General features: G+C 38.3%; 1 protein-coding gene across 1 annotated transcript; it reads right to left on the reverse strand.

Moving 5' to 3' along the window:
• Positions 1-5,028: 5,028 nt before the first annotated feature.
• On the reverse strand, positions 5,029-6,051 carry LOC125859010 (uncharacterized). The gene is made up of 3 exons (XM_049538763.1): positions 5,765-6,051; positions 5,407-5,530; positions 5,029-5,310 (listed from the first exon to the last, which is right to left on the reverse strand). The coding sequence occupies exons 1-3, from the start codon at positions 6,049-6,051 to the stop codon at positions 5,029-5,031; spliced, it is 693 nt and encodes a 230-aa protein (XP_049394720.1).
• Between the last annotated feature and the right edge of the window lie 19,833 nt (positions 6,052-25,884).

Raw genomic sequence — 25,884 nt, forward strand, 5'->3', positions numbered from 1 at the left:
TTCTTAAACCTAGGTTGTCCTTGATCCTCATACCTACCCCTTTTCAAGTCTTTCGTTACCCTAGTCATCTTGGACTCCTTAATAAATTGAGAATACACAACAAGCCTAGACAAAATCATGTCACCATGGAGCCTTTCTGTACGACACCCTTCCTTCACCAAGTCTGATACACCAGTAAAAAACCTACTCATCTCATCTCTAGAGTTAGACACTAAAAATGGAGCATACCTAGATAACATAGAGAACTTCAAAGCATACTCCTCTACACTCATATTACCTTGCCTAAGATTAATGAACTCCTCAATTTTGCACTCCCTCTTCTCTAGGGGAAAGTACTTACCCAAGAATATTTCCTTAAACACCTCCTATTCTATAGGACAAGCTTCCTCCGGCCTATTTTCATTCCATTGAGTGTACCAAATTTGATCCACCTCCTTGAAATGGTATGAAGCCAATTCCCCTTTCTCTCTAGAAGATACTCCCGTAGCATCGAAAATTTTGTAAATCTCATCCAAGAATCTTTGGGGATCTTCTCCAATTCTAGAGCGCAAAAAGGTAGGTGGATTAATCCTCACGATGTCTCTCAATCTTGAGGCCGCGGTATTCTCAATAGTATTCACCCTAGGCTCCACATCTCGGTTAGCTTGAGCCGTCATGGCTTGAGCTAGAGTTAAAAAAGCCGCCCTAATATCTTCATTAGTCATGGCCGGGGGAACCACCGAAAACTCATTCTCTTGTTCACCTATGGGGACTTGCCCACCTCAAAGACCTTGAACATCTTGTAGAGGAACTTCCTCATTTCCAATTTCCTCTTCCGCTCTCCTAGAGTTAGCCCTCGTATTTATTTCCTATAAACACAAGGGAAGGATTAGGACAAGGACACTTATAGACCAAACTCTAAAGCACGACATCAAAATTAATGAAAGAAGTGAAACTTCTACCATCCTATAGCCTCTCGCTCATAGATGTGTCGCGACTCACAACGATGAACAGGACTCTATTAGACGTGGCATATGAGACTTTGAATCCTAAGGGACAATTTGCAAAACGTTATGCTCTGATACCAAGTTTGTCACTACCCGAGAGCACCCCCAAGTCCTAACATGCGTACTCGACCTATTGTTGGTCTAATACTAGACCTTAGCAATCAATCATCGAATTCGGTAATAAAAACTTTAAGGAATAAAAACACTTTTTTAAAACTAATCCATAATACTCATAAAATATTTCAAATGTTAAGAGCTAGAATTTCTAAGTCTCATGTACCATCTTAGACACGCGGCCGTTTACAACAACAGAAAATATAAGTCTTATACAATATCTAAGTGGAAATACAAGAAAGATAACAACTATGTCCTCGAATATATGAGGACACACCAAGCTTCTTGAGAAGTGTCAATATCCCGAGCTTTCTCAAAAGATCTCCTCTCTTTCCACCAACTACACTTGTAACAATAGAGAAATATGGAATTAATACAATAAGTCCTAAGTATGATGACCATGCAAGAAAATATGCACAACAGACATTTACAAACAATGTATGTTTTTAAGACCTTCTTTAACAAACCTTTAAAACCACAAGCATAAACCCATATTTCAAGTCACCGTTCACAAATAAGACCATATTCACATCATTTACAACTCAATTAACACAAGTGTATGATACTTAAACAAGATACCAAAGTAATTCCTTCATTACCATTTAAGCCTCCATCTAAAGTCACCCTAAGACATAATTAAGTGAATAATAAAGTGACCGCCCATACAACCTCTTCATATACACCTAGGTGTTCCTAAGAGTTCCCATAGACAAAGGTTTTATCATTACATTATAACATACTAAGTCAACATTCTTTATCAAACCATTTAAAAGAGACACAAGCATATAGGGGACATTCACATAATAGCCCTAAGGCTTAGGGAACTAACTTTAGCATATTCTAAGCCTATTTGTGCCATGTGTAGATAGCATCCCATACTACTACCTACACGTTGTAGAACTTATCCAGTACTAGAGTGCACATCCCGTATGATGAATATAGGCATTAACCGACATAGACCACACTAGCAGATTATGCAATCCGGACTCTATCTTACTCTGTGAAAGTTGTTCTACTTGCCAAGGGTAGATCTAAAAGCAACCCATGTTGGAACATGATTTAAGAGATGTCCAAGAAATTTCATTATGCCTAATCTCATGCTCTACATGGCCACTATCCTTACCACATCCACTCGGTGTTTAGCCTTGATTTCTATAGAGTATCCAATCACATATGTGCTATACAGGGTTCCTTTTCTAGTTCAACCAACTCATAGTACCTCTTCCCAAGAAAGGCCCCATTTCTTAGTCATAGCCAATCTAGGTTCGTAAGGATAGCTCATTTGACTTTCTTAGATAAGGATTCTCATGCCATTCTCGCTCCATCCATCTCTAACTCCATCATTTCACTCAAGAAGGGAACATCACCCTAAGGCCCATCCTTCAAAGTTATACATTTACTTAGGAAAGCTAGAGTCATGAACAAGTCACTATGCTTAAGTCTACCAATACAAATCTTGGCCCAGAATTCCTCTTTTAGCATCTATAGGAAGAGCTCCATTAGTAAGTCAAAGCCCAACAAAACATTCATATATCTAATCAATGTTTCATGACACAAGACGTGATACTAATGTCTAGCATATGAGCTACAACATCACCTTATAAAGGCTCATCATAGTCCATCATCACCACATATCATCATTTCAAGAGAAACATGCTTTCACATTAGCCTAATAACACTTTTTGCAATATCACATTAATACCATTAGAACATCTTCACATTATAGTCTCACAAAAACTTTACATATAGCTTCATATAGGACTCTACATATACCCTCATATAGGTATAATTATATAACAATATTGTAACACTCATCTAATGCCCTTCATGGCCCCAATTCACAATAATACAATATTCAAACATTATACAAGAACTTCACCAATGCCTTCATGACTAAAATTAACAACAATACCACACAAGAATAACATATAACACCTCCACCAAAGGTTGATTCAACCAACCAAAACAATCAATTCAATAAAGAGAGTTCAAGCTTTCTTACCATAATCCAAAGCTATAGCCAAAATCACCAAAATCCAAGCAATCACCAATACTTCACCCATAAGGCTTACCACCCCTAATTCACCCATTATCAACAATTAATCATAAATAAACGTTAAACAACACAAGAGATATCTATACAATTCACTTTACACTTAATTTTATCAAATTTGAATTTATAGAGATTGACCCACTTCATAGCAAATATTTAGGGTTTTGTAGAAGATAAGGGTTCGTGGAGTATTTCATTCAAAACCACAAACAAAGATCAATGAATCCATATCCAAATGTTTCAAATCATTTTCATGCAAGAACCTTTGATAGAATTCAAAAACATGATTTTAGTCACTTTTTGAAAACATTGTAAAATCCTGTGAAATTGACTCTAGGATGAAGATGAGTCCTAGATGAAGAGCCACCATACCTCAATTGATGAATCCCAACAAAATTTGGTGGAAGAAACCCTAAATTTCAAACCCTAGCTCTCCACCTTCTTCTTCTTTGAACTGGAGAGAACTTTAGAGAGAGAAAGTCTTTGGGTATTTAATTTGAAGAAAGAATTTCAAAAATAACTTTTAACTCTTCTAATACATTTAAAATACCTAAAATAAGTTACAACAACCATCCATGCATTTAATTGGCCAAGGATGGAATTTACCAAACCACCCTTGGCTTGTCAGATTNAAAGTCTTTGGGTATTTAATTTGAAGAAAGAATTTCAAAAATAACTTTTAACTCTTCTAACACATTTAAAATACCTAAAATAAGTTACAACAACCATCCATGCATTTAATTGGCCAAGGATGGAATTTACCAAACCACCCTTGGCTTGTTAGATTTTTGGACAGCAACATAGTGCCAATTTACGGCCACCGTCCACGTGACGTGGATGGATTGACGGCTCGTCCTGACTGCTCATCAAAAGAGTTAGAGAGGGTATTGGGGAGGCTTTGCTGAGCAGACTATGTCTCAACTCACGAAGCCAATCCACGCCCCGTCAATGGGTCTTGTGGATGGCTGCTGGTTTTGACAGCTTTTTGGTCAGTCCCTTAGGGTGGTACTTGGGGAATCGTACCTGGGCGTTTTGACCCTAGACATTCTCATCTTGACACTAGGGTCACTTCCACTAACCTAAGCTTCAAACAACACAACAAACAACACTCCAAACTATGACAACACATCAAGCACACACACAAGCACCAAGACTAAGCTAGTCTCCGAACATCATGGACGTCTCTTGACGTTTGACTTCCAAATACACTAAACTAACATTACACACTGCCTAACTACCATACACGCTGATTTTAACCACTAAAAACTACATAACCAATCAACAACACACATGAGAGGCTCTAGCTTACATAGTTCATTTTTAGGATTCTTACATTATCCCCCACTTGGGAACATTCATCCTCGAATGACACAAAAACACTTTTAAGGGAATCTACCAAAGTAAACAGCCCACCATCAAGCATTTAACCATACAAACAATGCACAAAATAAAAGGAGGAAAAACAACTACACATCTAATCCTCATATAAGCATCATGCAATTCAAGAAAGTAAAAGCACATTCCCTAACTCCTTATGTACATCACATTACCATTCTTTTCAGTTCAATATTGGAGGAACTTCCTTCTCCACATTGCCAAGCCCATTTCAACATCAAGGAACCCAATAAGCAATAACACATCATGCAGTTTTCAAGAACACTCATAAGCATGCTCAACTAATCAATTCTAACAACTTTTAGCTACTCACCAATTTATGCATATAAGGAGAACAACAATTCTTCTACAATTCTATGACTCAAGCATGATTAGGAATAGAAAAAAGAGACAAGAATATCCAAACTCACCTCAACTCATCATTCAACATACCATCCCCCTATTAGAAGAAACCCATCTAAACCAACACAAACCTAGAAATTATGACTTACCGAAACCTTCATCCAGATTTGCTTCCTTGTTAGCTTGGAGATCATAGAAACGATTCCTTTCTTGACCAGCAACACTAAGACCACTATAAGGAGATTGCCTAGCATTCCTTCCTTTAGCCACAATATTAGGACAATCTCTCACCTTGTGATAATTTTTTCCACAACCACAGCAACCAGTAGTGCCGGATAGACAGTTCCCAAAATGCTTCTTTCCACAAGTGGACCAAGTAGACTTAGCAATTTGAGAAGCACCACCTCCTTTATGGTTAACCTTAGGAGCACTTGAGAAATCTTAATTTTGATCCCTCTTCTTAAACCTAGGTTGTCCTTGATCCTCATACCAACCCCCTTTCAAGACTTTCCTTACCCTAGTCATCTTGGACTCCTTAATAGGTTGAGAATACACAACAAGCCTAGACAAAATCATGTCACCATGGAGCCTTTCTGTACGACACCCTTCTTTCACCAAGTGTGATACACCAGTAACAAACCTACTCATCTCATCTCTAGAGTTAGACACCAAAGATGGAGCATACCTAGATAACATAGAGAACTTCAAAGCATACTCCTCCACATTCATATTACCTTGTCTAAGATTAATGAACTCCTTAATTTTGCACTCCCTCTTCTCTAAGGGAAAGTACTTACCCAAGAATACTTCCTTAAACACCTCCTATTCTATAGGACACGCTTCCTTCGACCTATTTTCATTCCATTGAGTGTACCAAATTTGGTCCACCTCCTTGAAATGGTATGAAGCCAATTCCCCTTTCTCTCTAGAAGATACTCCCATAGCATCCAAAATTTTGTAAATCTTGTCCAAGAATCTTCGGGGATATTGTCCAATTCTAGAGCCCAAAAAGGTAGGTGGATTAACCCTCACGATGTCTCTCAATCTTGAGGCCGCGGTATTCTCATTAGTATTCACCCTAGGCTCCACATCTCGGTTAGCTTGAGCCGTCATGGCTTGAGCTAGAGTTAAAAAAGCCGCCCTAATATCTTCATTAGTCATGGCCGGGGGAACCACCGAAAACTCATTCTCTTGTTCACCTATAGGGACTTGCCCACCTCAAAGACCTTGAACATCTTGTAGAGGAACTTCCTCATTTCCAATTTCCTCTTTCGCTCTCCTAGAGTTAGCCCTCGTATTTATTTCCTATAAACACAAGGGAAGGATTAGGAAAAGGACACTTATAGACCAAACTCTAAAGCACGACATCAAAATTAATGAAAGAAGTGACATTTCTACCATCCTATAGCCTCTCGCTCATAGATGTGTCGCGACTCACAACGATGAACAGGACTCTATTAGACGTGGCATATGAGACTTTGAATCCTAAGGGACAATTTGCAAAACGTTATGCTCTGATACCAAGTTTGTCACTACCCGAGAGCACCCCCAAGTCCTAACATGCGTACTCGACCTATTGTTAGTCTAATACTAGACCTTAGCAATCAATCACCGAATTCGGTAATAAAAACTTTAAGGAATAAAAACACTTTTTTAAAACTAATCCATAGTACTCATAAAATATTTCAAATGTTAAGAGCTAGAATTTTTAAGTCTCATGTACCATCTTAGACACGAATAGAACATCTTAGAGACGCGACCGTTTACAACAACAGAAAATATAAGTCTTATACAATATCTAAGTGGAAATACAAGAAAGATAACAACTATGTCCTCGAATATACGAGGACATACCAAGCTTCTTGAGAAGAGTCAATATCCCGAGCTTCTTCAAAAGATCTCCTCTCTTTCCACCACTTACACTTGTAACAATAGAGAAATATGGAATTAATACAATAAGTACTAAGTATGATGACCATGCAAGAAGATATGCACAACAGACATTTACAAACAATGTATGTTTTTAAGACCTTCTTTAACAAACCTTTACAACCACAAGCATAAACCGACATTTCAAGTCACCGTTCACAAATAAGACCATATTCACATCCTTTACAACTTAGTTAACACAAGTGTATGATACTTAAACAAGTTACCACAGTAATTCCTTCATTACCATTTAAGCCTCTATCTAAAGTGACCCTAAGACATAATTAAGTGAATAATAAAGTGACCGCCCATACATCCTCTTCATACACACCTACGTGTTCCTAAGAGTTACCATAGACAAAGGTTTTATCATTACATTATAACATACTAAGTCAACATTCTTTATTAAACCATTTAAAAGAGACACAAGCATATAGGGGACATTCACATTATAGCCCTAAGGCTTAGGGAACTAACTTTGGCATCTTCTAAGCCTATTTGTGCCATGTGTAGATAGCATCCCGTACTACTACCTACGTGTTGTAGAACCTATCCAATACTAGAGTGCACATCCCATATGATGAATATAGGACTTAACCGACATAGACCACACTAGCAGGTTATGGAATCTGGACTCTATCCTACTCCGTGAAGGTTGTTCTACTTGCCAAGGGTAGATCTAAAAGCAACCCATGTTGGAACATGGTTTAAGAGATGTCCAAGAAATTTCGCTGTGCCTCATTTCATACTCAACATGGCCACCATCCTAACCACATCCACTCGGTGCTTAGCCTTGATTTCTATAGAGTATCCAATCACATATGTGTTATAGAGGGTTCCTTTTCTAGTTCAACCAACTCATAGCACCTCTTCCCAAGAAAGGCCCCATTTCTTAGTCATAGCCAATCTAGGTTCATAAGGATAGCTCATTTGACTTTCTTAGATAAGGATTATCATGCCATTCCCGCTCCATCCATCTCTAAGTCCATCATTTCACTCAAGAAGGGAACATCACCCTAAGGCCCATTGTTCAAAGTTATACATTTACTTAGGAAAGCTAGACTCATGAAAAAGTCACTATGCTTAAGTCTACCAATTCAAATCTTGGCCTAGAATTCCTCTTTTAGCATCTATAGGAAGAGCTCCATTAGTAAGTCAAAGCCCAACAAAACATTCATATATCTAATCAATGTTTCATGACACAAGACATGATACTCATGTCTAGCATATGAGCTACAACATCACCTTTTAAAGGCTCATCATAGTCCATCATCACCACATATCATCATTTCAAGAGAAACATGCTTTCACATTATCCTAATAACACTTTTTGCAATATCACATTAATACCATTAGAACATCTTCACATTATAGTCTCACAAAAACTTTACATATAGCTTCATATAGGACTCTACATATACCCTCATATAGGTATAATTATATAACAATATTGTAACACTCATATAATCCCCTTCATGGCCCCAATTCACAATAATACAATATTCCAACATTATACAACAACTTCACCAATGCATTCATGAATAAAATTAACAACAATACCACACAAGAATAAGATATAACACCTCCACCAAAGGTTGATTCAACCTACTAACAACAATCAATTCAATAAAGAGAGTTCAAGCTTTGTTACCACAATCCAATGCCATAGCCAAAATCACCAAAATCCAAGCAATCACCTATACTTCACCCATAAGCCTTACCACCCTGAATTCACCCATTATCAACAATTAATCTTGAATAAACATTAAACAACACAAGAGATATCTATACAATTCACTTTACACATAATTCCATCAACTTTGAATTTATAGAAATAGACCCACTTCATAGCAAAATTTTTAGGGTTTTGTAGAAGACAAGGGTTCATGGAGTATTTCATTCAAAATCCACAAACGAACATCAATTAATATATATCCAGACGTTTCAAATCATTTTCCTGCAAGAACCCTTGATAGAATTCAATAGCAAGCTTTTAGTCACTTTTAGAAAACATTGTAAAATCCTTTGAAATTGACTCTAGGATGAATATAAGTTCTAGATGAAAAGCCACCATACCTCAATTGAAGAAATTCCAACAAAATTTGTTGGAAGAAACCCTGAATTTCAAACCCTAGCTCTCCACCTTCTTCTCCTTTGAACTTGAGAGAACTTTAGAGAGAGAAAGTCTTTGGAAGTTTTAATTTGATGAATGAATTCAAAAAATATCTTTTAAATCCTCTAACACCTTTAAAATACCTAAAATAAGTTAAAACAACCATCCATGCATTTAATTGGCCAAGGGTGGAATTTTCCAAACCACCCTTGGCTTGGACGATTTTTGGACAGCAACACAGTGCCAATTGACGGCCACCATCCACGGACCGTGGATGGATCGTCCTGGCTGCTCGTCAAAAGGGTAAGAGAGGGTGTTGGGGAGGCTTTGGGGAGGAGACTAAATCTCAACTCACGAAGACAATCCATGCCACGTCAATGGGGCTCGTGGATGGCTGCTGATTTTGACAGCTTTTAGGTCAACGTTTGGGTCCTCTTCAAGGGCCCTTCAGGTGGTCCTTGGGTAGTCGTACCTGGGTGTTTTGACCTTAGACATGCTCATATAGACACTAGGGTCACTTCTTCTAACCTAAGCTTCAAAGAAAACAACAAACAACACTCCAAACTAAGACAACACATCATGGGCACACACAAGGACCAAGACTAGGCTAGTCTCCGAACGACATGGACGTCTCTTTATGTTTGACTTGCAAATACACAAATCCAACATTACACACTGCCTAACAACAATAAACACTGATTTTAACCACTAAAAACCTCATAACCAATAAACAACACACATGAGAGGTTGTAGCTTGCCTAGTTCATATTAGGGTTGTTACATTATACCCCACTAGGGAACATTCGTCCTCGAATGACACAAAAACACTTTTCAGGGAAGCAACCAAAGTTAACAGACCGCCATCAAGCATTTAACCTTATAAATAATACATCAAATAAAAGGAGGAAAAGCAACTCCACATCTAATACTCATATCAACATCATGCAATTCAAGAAAGTAAAAGTACATTCCCTAACTCCTTGTGCACATCACATTACCATTCTTTTCATTTCATTATTGGAGGAACTTCCTTCTCCACATTACCAAACCCATTTCAACATCAAGGAACCCAATAAGCGATAAACACATCATGCAATTTTCAAAAACACTCTTAAGCATGCTCAACTAATCAATTCTAACAACTTTTAGCAACTCACCAATTTATGTATATAAGGAGAACAACAATCATGAAACAAATTTTCTCAATTAAATCAAGAACTCAATTTAAAGCAAGTATCATAATACGAAAAAATATAGACACTCATTTTTCACACAAGACTCCAAAAATCATGCATCATGCTTCTACAATTATATGACTCAATCTATATTAGGAATCGAAGAAAGAGACAAGTATATCTAAACTCACCTCAACTCCTCATTCAACATACCAGCCCCCTCTTAGGAGAAACCCATCTAAACCATCACAAAAGGATTCCAACACAAAACTAGAAATTATGAATTACTGGCCCCTTCATCTGGATTTGCTTCCTTGTTAGCTTGGAGAGCAAAGAAACGATTCCTTGCTTGACCATCAACGCTAGGACAACCATATGGAGCTTTCCTAACATTCCTTTCTTTAACCACAGTATTAGGAAAATCTCTCACCTTGTGACCATTTTTCCCACAACAATAGCAAACACTAGTGTCGGATAGACACTTCCCAAAATGCTTGTTTCCACAAGTGGAACAAGTAGGCTTAGAAATTTGAGAACCACCACCTCCTTAACGGTTAACCATAGCAGAACTCGAGAAATCTTGATTTGGAGCCCTCTTCTTAAACCTAGGTTGTCCTTGATCCTCATACCTACCCCTTTTCAAGCCTTTCCTCGCCCTAGTCATCTTTGACTCTTCAATAGATTGAGCATACACAATAAACCTAGAGATGTTCATGTCACCATGGAGCATTTTCGTACGACACTCTTCTTTCCCCAACTCTGATACACCGATAGCAAACCTACTCATCTCCTCGCTAGAGTTAGACACCTAAGATGGAGCATACCTAGACAACATAGAGAACTTCAAAGCATACTCCTCCACAGTCATATTACCTTTCCTACGATTAATGAACTACTCAATTTTACCCTCCCTCTTCTCTAGGGGAAATTACTTACCCAAGAATGCTTCCTTAAACACCTCCTATTCTATAGGACCCACTTTCTCCGCCATATGTGCCTTACATTGAGTGTACCAAATTTGGGCCACCTCCTTCCATTGGTATGCAGCCAATTCCACTTTCTCTCTAGAAGATACTCCCATAGCATCCACAATTTTGTAAATCTAATCCAATAATCCTTAGGGATATTCTCCAATTATAGAGCCAAAAAGATAGGAGGATTCATCCTCCCTAAGTCTCTCAATCTTGATGTCGCGGTATTCTCATTAACATTCACCCTAGGGTCCGCATCTCGGTTGGCTTGAGCCGTCATGGCTTGAGCTAAAGTTAGGAAAGCCACCCTAATCTCTTCATTAGTCATTGCCGGGGGAACCACCGGAACCTCATTCTCTTGTTCACCTACAGGGACTTGGCCACCTTGATGATCTCGAACATCTTGGAGAGAAAATTCCTCATTTTCCCTCTTTCGCTCTCCTAGGGTTAGCCCTCGTATTTATTTCCAATAAACACAAGGGAAGGATTAGGAAAAGGAAACTTATAGACAAAACTCTAAGGCACAACATCAAGATTAATGAAAGAATTGAAACCCCTACCGTCTTATAGCCTGTCGCTCATATGTGTATCATGACTCACAACGATGAACAAGACTCTACTAGACGTGGCATATGAGACTTTGAATCCTAAGGGACAGTTTCCAAAACCTTATGCTCTGATACCAAGTTTGTCATGACCCGAGAGCACCCCCAAGTCGTATCATGCGTACTAGACCTATTAGAGGTCTAATACTAGCCCTTAGCAATCAATCATCGTATTAGGTAATAAAAACTATAGGGAATAAAAATACTTTTCAAAACAAATCCATAATATTCATAAAAAAATTCAAAAGTAAGCAAGTAGAATTTCTAAGTCTCATGTACCATCTTAGACACGAATAGAACATCTTAGGGATGCGGCCCTTTACAACAATATAATATAGAAGTCTTATACAATGTCTAAGTGGAAATACAAGAAAAATAACTACTATGTCCTCGAATATATGAGGACATACCAAGTTTCTTGAGAAGAGTCAATAGCCCAAGCTTCTTCAAAAGATCTCCTCACTTTCCACCACCTACACTTGTAACAATCGAGAAATATGGAATTAGTACAATAAGTACCAAGTATGATGACCATGCAAGAAAACATGCACAACGGACATTTACAAAGAATGGAATCCGGAGTCTATCCTACTCTGTGGAGGTTGTTCTACTTAACAGGGGTAGAACAAAAAGCAACCCATGTTGGAACATGGTTTAAGAGATGTCCAAGGGTGTTCATTGTGCCTAGTCTCATGCTCAACTAGGCCACCACCTTAACCACGTCCACTCGGTGGTTAGCCTTGGTTTTCATAGAGTATTCAATCACGTATGTACTAGAGAGGGTTCATTTTCTAGTTCAACCAACTCATAGTACATCTTCCCAAGAAAGGCTCCTTTTCTTAGTCATAGCCAATTTAGGTTCGTAAGGATAGCTCATTTCACTTTCTTAGATATGGATTCTCATATCGTTCCGGCTCTATCCATCTCTAAGTCTATCATTTCACTGAAGAATGGAACATCACCCTAAGGCCCATCCTTCAAGGTTATACATTTACTTAGGAAAGCTAGGCTCATTAAAAAGGCACTAAGCTTAAGTCTACCAATTCAAGTCTTGGCTTAGAATTCCTTTTTTAGCATCTATAGGAAGAGCTCCATTACTAAGTCATAGCCCAACCAAATATTCATATCTATAATCAAACTTTAATGACACAAGACAAGATACTCAAGTCTAACATATGAACTACAACATCACCTTATAAAGGCTCATCATAGTCCATCATCACCACATATAACCATTTCAAGAGAAACACGCTTTCACATTAGCATAATAACACTTTTTGCAATATCACATTATTACTATTAGAACATCTTCACAATATAGCTTCACACAAACTTTACATATAGCTTCATTTATAGGACTTTACATATATCCTCATATAGGTATAATAAAATAACAATGTAGTAGCACTAATATAATGCCCTTCATGGCCCCAATACAGAATAATACAATATTCCAACATTATACAACAACTTCCACAATGCCACCATGGCTACAATTCAGAATTATACCACACAAGAATAAGCTATAACACTTCCACCAAAGGTGGATTCAACCTACCAACAACAATCAGTTCAATAAAGAGAGTTCAAGCTTTCTTACCACAATCCAAAGACATAGCCAAAATCATCAAAATCTAAGCAATCACCAATACTTCACCCATACGGCTTAGAACCCTTAATTCACCCATTATCAACAATTAATCATGAATAAACATTAAACAACACCTGAGATATTTATACAATTCACTTTACACAAAATTCCATCAACTTTGAATTTATACAAATAGACCCACATCATAGCAAATTTTTAGGGTTTTGTAGAAGACAAGGGTTTATGGAGTATTTCATTCAAAAACAACAAAAAACATCAATTAATCCATATCCAAACGTTGAAAATCATTTACATGCAAGAACCCTTGATAGAATTTAAAAACAAGCTTTTAGTCACTTTTTGAAAACATTGTAAAATCCTTTGAAATTGACTCAAGGGTGAAGATGAGTTTAAGATGAAGAGCCACCATACCTCAATTGATGAAATCCCAACAAAATTTGGTGGAAGAAACCCTCAATTTCAAACCCTAGCTCTCCCCCTTCTTCTTCTTTGAACTTGAGAGAACTTTAGAGAGAGAAAATCTTTGGGAATTTTAATTTAAAGAATGAATTCCAAAAATACATTTTAAATGTTCTAACACCTTTAAAATACCTAAAATAAGTTAAAACAACCGTCCATGCATTTAATTGGCCAAGGCTGGAATTTACCAAACAACCCTTGGCTTGGAATATTTTTGGACAGCAACACAGTGCCAATTGACGGCCACCATCCACGGACCGTGGATGGATTGACGGCTCGTCCAGGCTGCTCGTCAAAAAGGTTAGAAAGGGTGTTGGGGAGCCTTTGGTGAGGAGACTAAGTCTCAACTCACGAAGCCAATCCACGCTCCATCAATGGGGCTCGTGGATGGCTGCTGATTTTGACAACTTTTAGGTCAGCGCTTGGGTCTTCTTCAAGGAACCTTAGGATGGTCCTTGGGGAGTCATACCCGGGCGTTTTCACCCTGGACATGCTCATCTAGAAACTAGGGTCACTTCCACTAACCTAAACTTCAAACAACACAACAAACAACACTCCAAACTATGACAACACATCGAACACACACGAGCACCAAGACTAGGCTAGTCTACAAACGTCATGGATATGTCTTAACGTTTGACTTCCAAATACACTAAACTAATATTACACACTTCCTAACTACCATACACACTGATTTTAACCACTAAAAACCACATAACCAATCAACACCAAACATGAGAGGCTCTAGCTTACCTAGTTCATTTTTAAGATTCTTACATTATCCCCCACTTGGGAACATTCGTCCTCGAATGACACAAAAACGCTTTTAAGGGAAGCAGCCAAAGTAAACAGCCCACCATCAAACATTTAACCATATAAACAATACACAAAATAAAAGGAGGAAAAACAACTCCACATCTAATCCTCATATAAGCATCATGGAATTCAAAAAAGTAAAAGCACATTCCCTAACTCCTTATGCACATCACATTACCATTCTTTTCATTTCATTATTGGAGGAACTTCCTTCTCCACATTACCAAGCCCATTTCAACATCAAGGAACCCAATAAGCAATAAATACATCATGCAATTTTCAAGAACACTCTTAAGCCTGCTCAACTAATCAATTCTAACAATTTTTAGCAACTTACCAATTTATTCACATATAAGTAGAACAACAATCATGAAACTCATTTTCTCATTTAAATCAACAACTCAATTTAAAGCATGGATCATTATAAGGTGAAATATAGAATCTCATTTTTCACACAAGACTCCAAAAAACCATGCATCATGCATCTACAATTCTATGACTCATGCTTGATTAGGAATAGAAGAAAGAGACAAAAATATCCAAACTGACCTTAACTGATCATTCAACATACCAGCCCCCTCCTAGGAGATACCAATCTAACCCAACACAAAAGGATTCCAACACAAAACTAGAAATTATGACTTACCAGCACCTTCATCCATATTTCCTTCCTTGTTAGCTTGTAGAGCACATAAATAATTCTTTGCTTGATCATCAACACTAGGAACACCATATGGAGCTTGCCTAGCATTCTTTCCTTAGCCACAGTATTATGACAATCTCTCACCATGTGATCATTTTTCCCACAACCATAGAAGCACTAGTGTTGGATAGACACTTCCCAAAATGCCTCTTTCCACAAGTGGAACAAGAAGGCCTAGCAATTTGAGAACCACCACCTCCTTCATAGTTAACCTTAGGAGCACTTGATAAATCATGATTTGGAGCCGTCTTCTTAAACCTAGGTTGTCCTTGATCCTCATACCTACCCTTTTTCAAGCCTTTCCTCACCCTAGTCATCTTGGACTTCTCAATAGATTGACCATACACAAAAAGCCTAGATATGTTCATGTCACAAAGGAGCATTGTCGTACGACACTCTTCTTTCACCAAGTCTGATACACCGGTAGCAAACCTACTCATCTCTTCTCTAGACTTAGACACCAAAGATGGAGCATACCTAGACAACATAGAGAACATCAAAGCATACTCCTCAACACTCATATTACGTTGCCTAAGACTAATGAACTCATAAATTTTGCAATCCATCGTCTCTAGGGGAAAGTACTTACACAAGAATGCTTCCTTAAACTCCTCCCATTCTATAGGACCCACTTCCTTAGGCATATTTGCCTTCAATTTAGTGTACCAAATTTGGGCCACCTCCATCAATTGGTATGCAACCACTTCCACTTTCTCTCTAGAAGTTACTCCCAAATCATCCACAATTTCGTAAATCTCATCCAAGAATCCTTGGGGATCTTCTCCAATTCTCGAGCCGAAAAAGATAGGAGGATTCACCCTCACGAAATTTCTTAATCTTGATGCCGCGGTATTCTCATTAGCATTCACCCTAGGCTTCACATCTCAGTTAGCTTGAGCCGTCATAGATTGAGCTAGAGTTAGAAAAGCCACCCTAATCTCTTCATTAGTCATGGCCGGGGGAACCATTGGAACCTCATTCACTTGTTCACCTACAGAGACTTGGACACTTTGAACATCTTGGAGAGGAACTTCCTCATTTCCAATTTCCTCTTCCGCTCTCCCAGGGTTAGCCCTCGTATTTATTTCATGTAAACACAAGGGAAGGATTAGGAAAAGGACACTTATAGACTAAACTCTAAGGCACGACATCAAGATTAATGAAAGAAGTGAAACTCCTACCATCTTATAGCGTCTCTCTCATAGATGTGTCGCGACTCACAACGATGAACAAGACTCTACTAGACGTGGCAAATGAGACTTTGAATCCTAAGGGACAATTTCCAAAACCATATGCTTTGATACCAAGTTTGTCATGACCCGAGAGCACCCCCACGTCGTAACATGCGTACTCGACCTATAGGAGGCCTAATACTAGCCCTTAGTAATCAATCATCGTATTCGGTAATAAAAACTATAAGGGATAAAAACAATTTTTAAAACAAATCCATAATACTCATAAAATTTTTCAGATGTAAACAAGTATAATTTATAAGTCTCGTGTACCATCTTAGACACGAATAGAACAACTTAGGGACGTGACCCTTTACAACAATAGAATATATAAGTCTTATACAATGTCTAAGTGGAAATACTAGACTGGTAACAACTATGTCCTTGAATATATGAGGACATACCAAGTTTCTTGAGAAGAGTCGATATCCCAAGCTTCTTCAAAAGATCTCCTCACTTTCCACCACCTACACTTGTAACAATAGAGAAATATGGAATTAGTACAATAAGTACTAAGTATGATGACCATGCAAGAAGACATGCACAACGGACGTTTACAAGGAATGTATGTTTTTAAGACCTTCTTTAACAAACCTTTACAACCACAAGAATAAACCCTCATTTCAAGTCAGCGTTCATAAATAAGACCATATTCACATCATTTACAACTCAATTAACACAAGTGTACAACACCTAAACAAGATACCAAAGTAATTCCTTCATTACCATTTAAGCCTCTATCTCAAGTCACCCTAAGCCACACTTAAGTGAATAATGAAGTGACCGCCCATACAACCTCTTCATATACACCAAGGTGTTCTTAAGAGTTACCATAGACAAGGGTATTGTCATTACATTATAACATACTAAGTCAACATTCTTTATAAAACCATTTAAAAGACACACAAGCATATAGGGGACAATTAGATAATAGCCCTAAGGCTTAGGGAACTCACTTTAGCATTTTCTAAGACTACCCGTACCATGTGTAGATAACATCTCATACTACTACCTACACATTGTAGAACTTATCCAATACTAGACTGCACATCCCATATGATGGAAATAGGGCTTAACCGACGTAGACCACAGTAGCTAGGTATGGAATCCAGAGTCTATCCTACTCCGTGGAGGTTGTTCTACTTGTTGGGGGAAGAACAAAAAGTAACCCATGTTGGAACATGGTTTAAGAGATGTCCAAGGATGTTCATTGTGCCTAATCTCATGCTCAACTAGGCCACCATCCAAACCACATCCACTCGGTGCTTAGCCTTGGTTTCCATTGAGTATTCAATCACATATGTACTAGAGAGGGTTCCCTTTCCAGTTCAACCAACTCATAGTACCTTTTACCAAGTAAGGTCCCATTTCTTAGTCATAGCCAATCTAGGTTCGTAAGGATAGCTCATTTGACTTTCTTAGATAAGGATTCTCATGTCGTTCTGTCTACATCCATCTCTAAGTCTATCATTTCACTCAAGAAAGGAACATCACCCTAAGGCCCATCCTTCAAAGTTATACATTTACTTAGGAAAGCTAGACCCATGAAAAAGGCACTATGCTCAAGTCTACCAATTCAAGTCTTGGCCAAGAATTCCTTTTTTAGCATCTATAGGAAGAGCTCCATTACTAAGTCATAGCCCAACCAAACATTCATATCTATAATCAAGCTTTCATTACACAAGACAAGATACTGAAGTCTAGCATATGAGCTATAACATCACCTTATGAAGACTCATCATAGTCAATCATCACCACATATCACTATTTCAAGAGAAATATGCTTACACATTTGCATAATAACACTTCTTGCAATATCAAATTAATACCACTAGAACTTCTTCACATTATAGCTTCACACAAACCTTACATAGAGCTTCATATAGGACTTTACATATTTCCTCATAAAGGTATAATAATATAACAATATAGTAGCACTCATATGATGACCTTCATGGCCCAATTCACAATAATACAACATTCCAACATTATACAACGACTTTACCATTGCCTTCATGGCTACAATTCACCATAATACCACACAAGAATAAGATATAACACTTCCACCAAAGGTGGATTCAACCTATCAACAACAATTAATTCAATAAAGAGAGTTCCATCTTTCTCACCATAATCCAACGCCATAGCCAAAATAACCAAAATCCAAGGAATCACCAAAACTTCACCCATAAGGCTTACCACCCTTAATTCACCCATTATCAACAATTAATCGTGAATAAATATTAAATAATACAGGAGATATCTATACAATTTACTTTACACATAATTACATCAACTTTGAATTTATAGTAATAGACCCACTTCATAGCAAATTTTTAGGGTTTTGTAGAACACAAGGGTTCAGGGAGTATTTCATTCAAAAACCACAAACAAACATCAATTAATCCATATCCAAACGTTTCAAATCATTTTCATGCAAGAACCCTTAATAGAATTCAAAAACAAGCTTTTAGTCACTTTTTGAAAACATTGTAAAATCCTTTGAAAATTACTCTAGGATGAAGATGAGTTTTAGATGAAGAGCCACCATACCTCAATTTATGAAATCCCAAAAAAATTGGTGGAAGAAACCTTCAATTTCAAACCCTAGCTCTCCACGTTCTTCTTCTTTGAACTTAAGAGAACTTTAGAGAGAGAAAGTCTTTGGGAATTTTAATTTAAAGAATGAATTCCAAAAATACCTTTTAAATGTACTAACACCATTAAAATACCTAAAATAAGTTAAAACAACCTTCCATGCATTTAATTGGCCAAGGGTGGAATTTATCAAACCACCCTTGGCTTGGAAGATTTTTGGACAGCAACACAGTCCGAATTGACATCCACAATCCACGGACCGTGGATAGATTGGCGGCTAGTCCTGGCTGCTCGTCATAATGGTAAGAGAGGGTGTTGGGGAGGCTTTGGTGAGGAGACTAAGTCTCAACTGACGAAGCCAATCCACGCCCCGTCAATGGGGCTCGTGGATGGCTGCTGATTTTGATGGCTTTTTTGTCAGCGCTTGGGTCCTCTTCAAGGGCCCTTAGGGTTGGTCCTTGGAGAGTCCTACCCGGGAGTTTTGACTGGAGACATGCTCATCTAGACACTAGGGTTACTTCCACTAACTTAAACCTCAAACAACACAACAAACAACTCTCCAAACTATAACAACACATCAAGCACACACATAAGAACCAAGACTAGGCTAGTCTCTGAATGTCATGGACATCTCTTAGCGTTTGACATCCAAATACACTACCCCTTTTCAAGTCTTTCTTTACCCTAGTCTTCTTGAAATCCTCAATAGATTGAGCATACACAACAAGCCTAGAGATGTTCATGTCACCATGAAGCATTGTCGTACAACTCTCTACTTTCACCAAGTCTGTATACCGGTAACAAACCTACTCATCTCCTCTCTAGAGTTAGACACCACAAATGGAGCATACCTAGACAAGGGTTTTATCATTATATTATAACATACTAAATCAACATTCTTCAAAAAAACCATTTAAAGGACACACAAGCGTATAGGGGACAATCACATAATAGTCGTAAGGCTTAGGGAACTCACTTTAGCATCTTCTAAGCCTACTAGTGCCATGTGTAGATAGCATCCCATATTACTACCTAAACGTTGTAGAACCAATCCAATACTAGAGTGCACATCCCATTCGATGGAAATAGGACTTAACCAGCATAGACCACACTAGCAAGGGTATGTAAACCAGAGACTATCCTACTCTGTGGAGGTTGTTCTACTTACCAAGGGTAGAACAAAAATCAACCCATGTTGGAACACGGTTTAAGAGATGTCCAAGGATGTTCATTTTGCCTAATCGCATGCTCAACTAGGCACCCATCCTAACCACATCCACTCGGTGCTTTGCCTTGGTTTCCATAGAGTATTCAATCACATATCTACTAGAGAAGGTTCCTGTTCTTATTCAACCAACTCATAGTACCTCTTCCCAAGAAATGCGCCATTTCTTAGTCATAGCCAATCTAGGTTCGTAACGATAGCTCATTTGACTTTCTTAGATAAGGATTCTCATGCTATTCCGGCTCCATCCATCTCTAAGTCTATTATTTAACTCAAAAAGGTAACATCACCCTAAGGCCAATCCTTCAAGGTTATACATTTACCTAGGAAAGCTAGACTCATGAAAAAGGCACTATGCGTAAATTTACCAATTCAAATCTTGGCCTAGAATTCCTCTTTTAGCATCTATAGGAAGAGCGCTGTTACTAAGTCATAGCCTAACCAAACATTCATATATATAATCAAGCTTTCATGACACAAGACAAGATACTCAAGTCTAGCATATGCGCTACAACATCACCTTATAAAGACTTATTATAGTCCATCATCACCACATATCACCATTTCAAGAGAAACATGCTTTCACATTAGCATAATAACACTTTATGCAACAACACATTAATACCATTACAACATCTTCACATTATAGCTTCACACAAACTTTACATATAGCCTCATATAGGACTTTACATATAGCTTCATATAGGTATAACAATTTAATAATATGGTAACACTCATATAATACCTTCATGGCCCCAATTCACAATAGTGCAATATTCCAACGTTATACAACAACTTCACCAATGCCTTTATCGCTACAATTCACAATAATACCACACAAGAATAAGAAATAACACTTCCACCACAGGTGGATTCAACCTAGCAACAACAATCAATTCAATAAAGAGAGTTCAAGCTTTCTTACCATAATCCAAAGCCATAGCACAAATCACCAAAATCAAAGCAATAACCAATACCTTCTTCTTCTTTAAACTTGAGAGAACTTTAGAGAGAGAAAGTCTTTGGGAGTTTTAATTTGAAGAATGAATTCCAAAAATACCTTTTAAATGTTCTAACACCATTAAAATAAGTTAAAACAACCGTCCATGCATTTAATTGTCCAAGGGTGGAATTTACCAAACCACCCTTCGCTTGGCAGATTTTTGGACCGCAACACAATGCCAATTGACGGCCACCATCCACAGACCGTGGATGGATTGACGGCTCATCCAGGCTCGTCAAAATGGTCAAAGAGGGTGTTTGGGAGGCTTTGGCATGAAGACTAAGTTTGAACTAACGAAGCCTATCCATGCCCCGTCAATGGGGCTCGTGGATGGCGGCTGGTTTTGATAGCTTTTAGGTCAGCTTTTGGGTCCTCTTCATAGTCCCTTAGGGTGGTCCTTGGGGAGTCGTACCCGGGCATTTTGACCCAAGACATGCTCATCTAGACACTAAGTCACTTCCACTGACGTAAACTTCAAGAAACAAAACAAACAACACTCCAAACTATGACAACACATCTAGCACACACACAAGCACCAACACTAGGCTAGTCTCCGAATGTCATGGACGTCTCTTGACGTTTGACTTACAAATACACTTAACTAACATTATACACTGATTTTAACCAATGAAAACCACATAACCAATCAATAACACACATGATAGGCTCTAGCTTACGTAGTTCATTTTTAGGGTTGTTACAATAATACACACACTACAAGATCTTATGAGTAGTCCGAATACCACTATGGTGCCAACCAATAGGCAATGAATTATATGCCTCGAGTATCCTCATCATCTCAACCTCGGGTACACAGTGACGAATAACACAAGTAAGGCTCATCCTAAAAGAACTTCTTCACATGAGACATAAACATTTTCCTTTGGAGAAATGACAAATCCGATGGAACCAAACTCTTGCCAAGTAATTAGCAAATTGTGCGAACCAAGGGATAAGATAATAAGAGGCAGCCAATACATGTTCTTCAGGAAAAACATCATTAATCTCATCCCCATCTCCTAGCTAAAGCATAGCTTCCTCCTCCAATTTGGGCAAATGATCGGTGACTTGATTACCTATTCCCTTTCTATCCTTTACTTGAAAATCGAACTTTTGCAACAAAAGCCCACAACCTTGGTTTTGCATCCTTTTTAGCCATCAGATACCTCAATGCAGAGTGATCAGTATGAACTATGACCTTAGGATTCAGCAACTAGGATCTAAATTTTTCGAATGCGAAAACCACAACAAGAAGTTCATGTTTAGTCACACTATAGTTCTTTTGAGCCATATTCTGAGCTTTGCTCGCATAGTAAATAGGATGAATAATCTTCTCTCGCCTCTGTCCTAGTACCAAACCACACACCACTGCACTCGCATCACACATCACTTCAAATGGTTGCTCTTAATCTAGTGTAATAATGATAGGTGTTGATACTAACTTTTCTTTCAAATCTGAAAATGCTCTCAGAAAAGCATCATCAAAATCAAGCCTACACTCCTTTCCGAGTAGCTAGCATAATGGGTATGCAATTTTTGAGAAATCTTTCATGAACCTCCAGTAGAATCTTGCATGCCCAAGAAAACTCTGAACACCTTTGACAGATATGTATGGTGGAAGCTTTTTTATTACCTCAACGTTGGCTCTATCAACCTCAATACCTTTCTCCGATATCTGATGATCCAAAACTCTACCATGTTTCACCATGAAGTGGTACTTTTCCCAATTGAGCACAAGATTGCACTATTCACATTATTTTAGTACCTTGGCTAGATACATCAAACAACCATCAAACGAGTCACCTACCATAGAGAAATCATCCATAAATATATCAATTGTGTTGTCTACCATATCTGAATATATTGACATCACACACCTCTGGAAAGTTGTTTGAGCATTACGCAACCCAAATGATTTCCTTTTAAAGGTAAAAGTCCCATATGGACAAGTGAAAGTGGTCTTCTCATGATCTTCCAGAGCTATGGACATTTGATTTTAGCTGAAATACCCATCTAGAAAACAATACCAACACTTACCAACAAGATTATCCAGCATCTGGTCTATGAAAGGCTTCAAAAAGTGATCTTTTTCTGTCTAGGCATTTAGCCTGCGGTAGTCCATGCATACTCTCCATCCAGTGACTGGCCTCATTGGAACCAACTCATTTTTCGCATTAGGCACAATAGTGATCCCACCTTTCTTAGGTACACACTGAACAGGGCAAACCCAACTACTATCTGCAATGGGGTATATGACTCCAACATCCAACCATTTAATGATTTCCTTTTTCACTATCTTTTGCATAAGGGAATTTAGTCTCCTTTGGTGCTCAATACTTGGCTTACTGTTCGGCATGAGTTGGATTTTGTGAGAACATATGCCCGATGGAATCCCAATAATGTCCACAATACTCCATCCAATAGCCCTCTTAAACCGTTTCAGTACCAATACCAAGGCCTCTATTAGCCCTTCACTCAAGTCAGCAATAATGATCACATGCAACGTTCTATCTTTCCCAAAGAATACATACCTCAAGTGACATTCTAGAGCCTTAAGTTCCAAGTTTGGACCCTCTTCTACAGATGGCTTTGCAGGTGGGGAGTCTCGATTCTTTATATCTAACTCCAATCTTTTTGGTTTGAGACTAAAATCAAACTTATACAGTACGGCAACTAGCTCATCATACTCACCATTACCATCACTGTCAAAATTCATCATCACCACTACTAGCGCATCAACACCTACCCTTTCCTCAATAGATACCTCAGAGTTGTACCCCTCAATATGATTTGCCACGGAAACCGATTTAAGATCACATTCATGTTTGATAGACCTATAGATGTCAAAAGTTACCTCCTCATAATTTAATAGGCACTTTATTTGTCCTCTCTCCATATCAACCAATACACACCCAGTATCAAGAAATGGTCTCCCTAGGATGATGGGAACCTCAAAGTGAACCTTACAATCTAAGATCACAAAGTTCGATGGAAAGATGAATGACTCTAATTTCAGAAGGTCATCTCAGAGAACTTCAGTGGGTCTGTTCACATGTCTATCGTCCATAAGTAAACGCAACACAGTTAGCTTTGGAGCTCCTAAACCCAACTTACTATAAATGGACAATGGCATCAAATTAATGTTGGCCCCCAAATAACACAAAGATTTCGCAAAGTGTAGAATCCCAATGGTATAAGGTACAGTGAAAGCTCCAGGATCCTATTTCTTTTGCACAAGCGACCTCGTAGCAATGGCACTATAATTTTTCAACATCTCATCGTCCTCAAAACTGAAAACCCTCATTTGGTCACCAAGTCCTTCATGAATTTTGCATACCCAGAAATTTGCTCCATAGCTTCTATCAACAGAACATTGATGGAGAGATGTTTCAACATTGCTATAAGGGTGCTGTATTTTCCTTCTTCAGTCTTTTTCACCAACCTCTGTGGGAATGGAGGTGGAGATCTAGGCATTCGAACAAATTTTAGGGTCACATTCGCTTCCTTTTCTGTAGCATCTTTCAGCTCTCCTGCAGCCTCAATCTCAGCAACATTTTTTTCTACCCCTCTTTCAACCTCAGATGGCATGGGGGGATCAATAGTCGGTTTTCCTCCGGAGTAGTGGCTTCCATACAATGCCGATCATTTTTTGGATTCTAGAGGGTATTTCTAGGAAGTGTGGCTGGCTAACATGGGTTCATGGTGGTGGACAACGAACTAAACTGCTGCTCAAGTTGTTTGATTGACACTGTATGGGCATCAACTTTTTGACCTAGTCCAAACAAGTCATTTCACATCTCTTTCACATTCTCATCAGTTGCATCAAACCTCTTCATCAAATTTTGCATCATTTCCTCAATGTGAGTCATACTATTACCGCCCTCTCTATTACCAGCTGGAGCATAGGGCCCAACTCTCTCATTCTTGTTTCCATAGTTGTTTCGATTGTAGTTTGTATCACGATTGTATTTCCCATCTCAGACATAGTTTCCCTCTCGGTTGTAGTAACCATCGTTTTGACCTTTGTTTCCTTGACATTGGTGCTAATTATCCGTATTGGAACCTTGGGCGTTGGTTTAAAAACTCCCCATCTGATCATTCACTAAGCTTGCATCATCCTCATAGTAACATTCCTCAATTGGTGGTGGTGGAGTTCTAGTTAGATAATTGACCTCATTCATCTTTTCTGCATTTCAACTCACATGTTTCTATACCAAACCTAATTTAGTCCTCATTTGATCCGTCTCTTCACGAATGTCATCATTGGCTTGATTTGGTGAAGTTTGGACTGTGAACGTGCTTCTACCAATATTTGCCTTTCTAGTGCTCCATGCCTTATTGTTTCGAGAAATCATCTCTAGTTTTTCAGCAATCTCCTCAAAAGTTCACTCAACATATGATCCTCCAACAATAGTATGTAGCACAACCTTTCCATTATCATCTTGTCCTCTGTAGAAGTACTCCTTTAGTGACTCATCATTTATGCTATTATTCGGAACAGTTCATATAAACATAGTGAACCTATCCCATGAACTGCTTATGGACTCTCCAGG

The sequence above is a fragment of the Solanum stenotomum genome, chromosome 3, assembly GCF_019186545.1.
Source record: "Solanum stenotomum isolate F172 chromosome 3, ASM1918654v1, whole genome shotgun sequence".
NCBI classification, from domain to species: domain Eukaryota; kingdom Viridiplantae; phylum Streptophyta; class Magnoliopsida; order Solanales; family Solanaceae; genus Solanum; species Solanum stenotomum.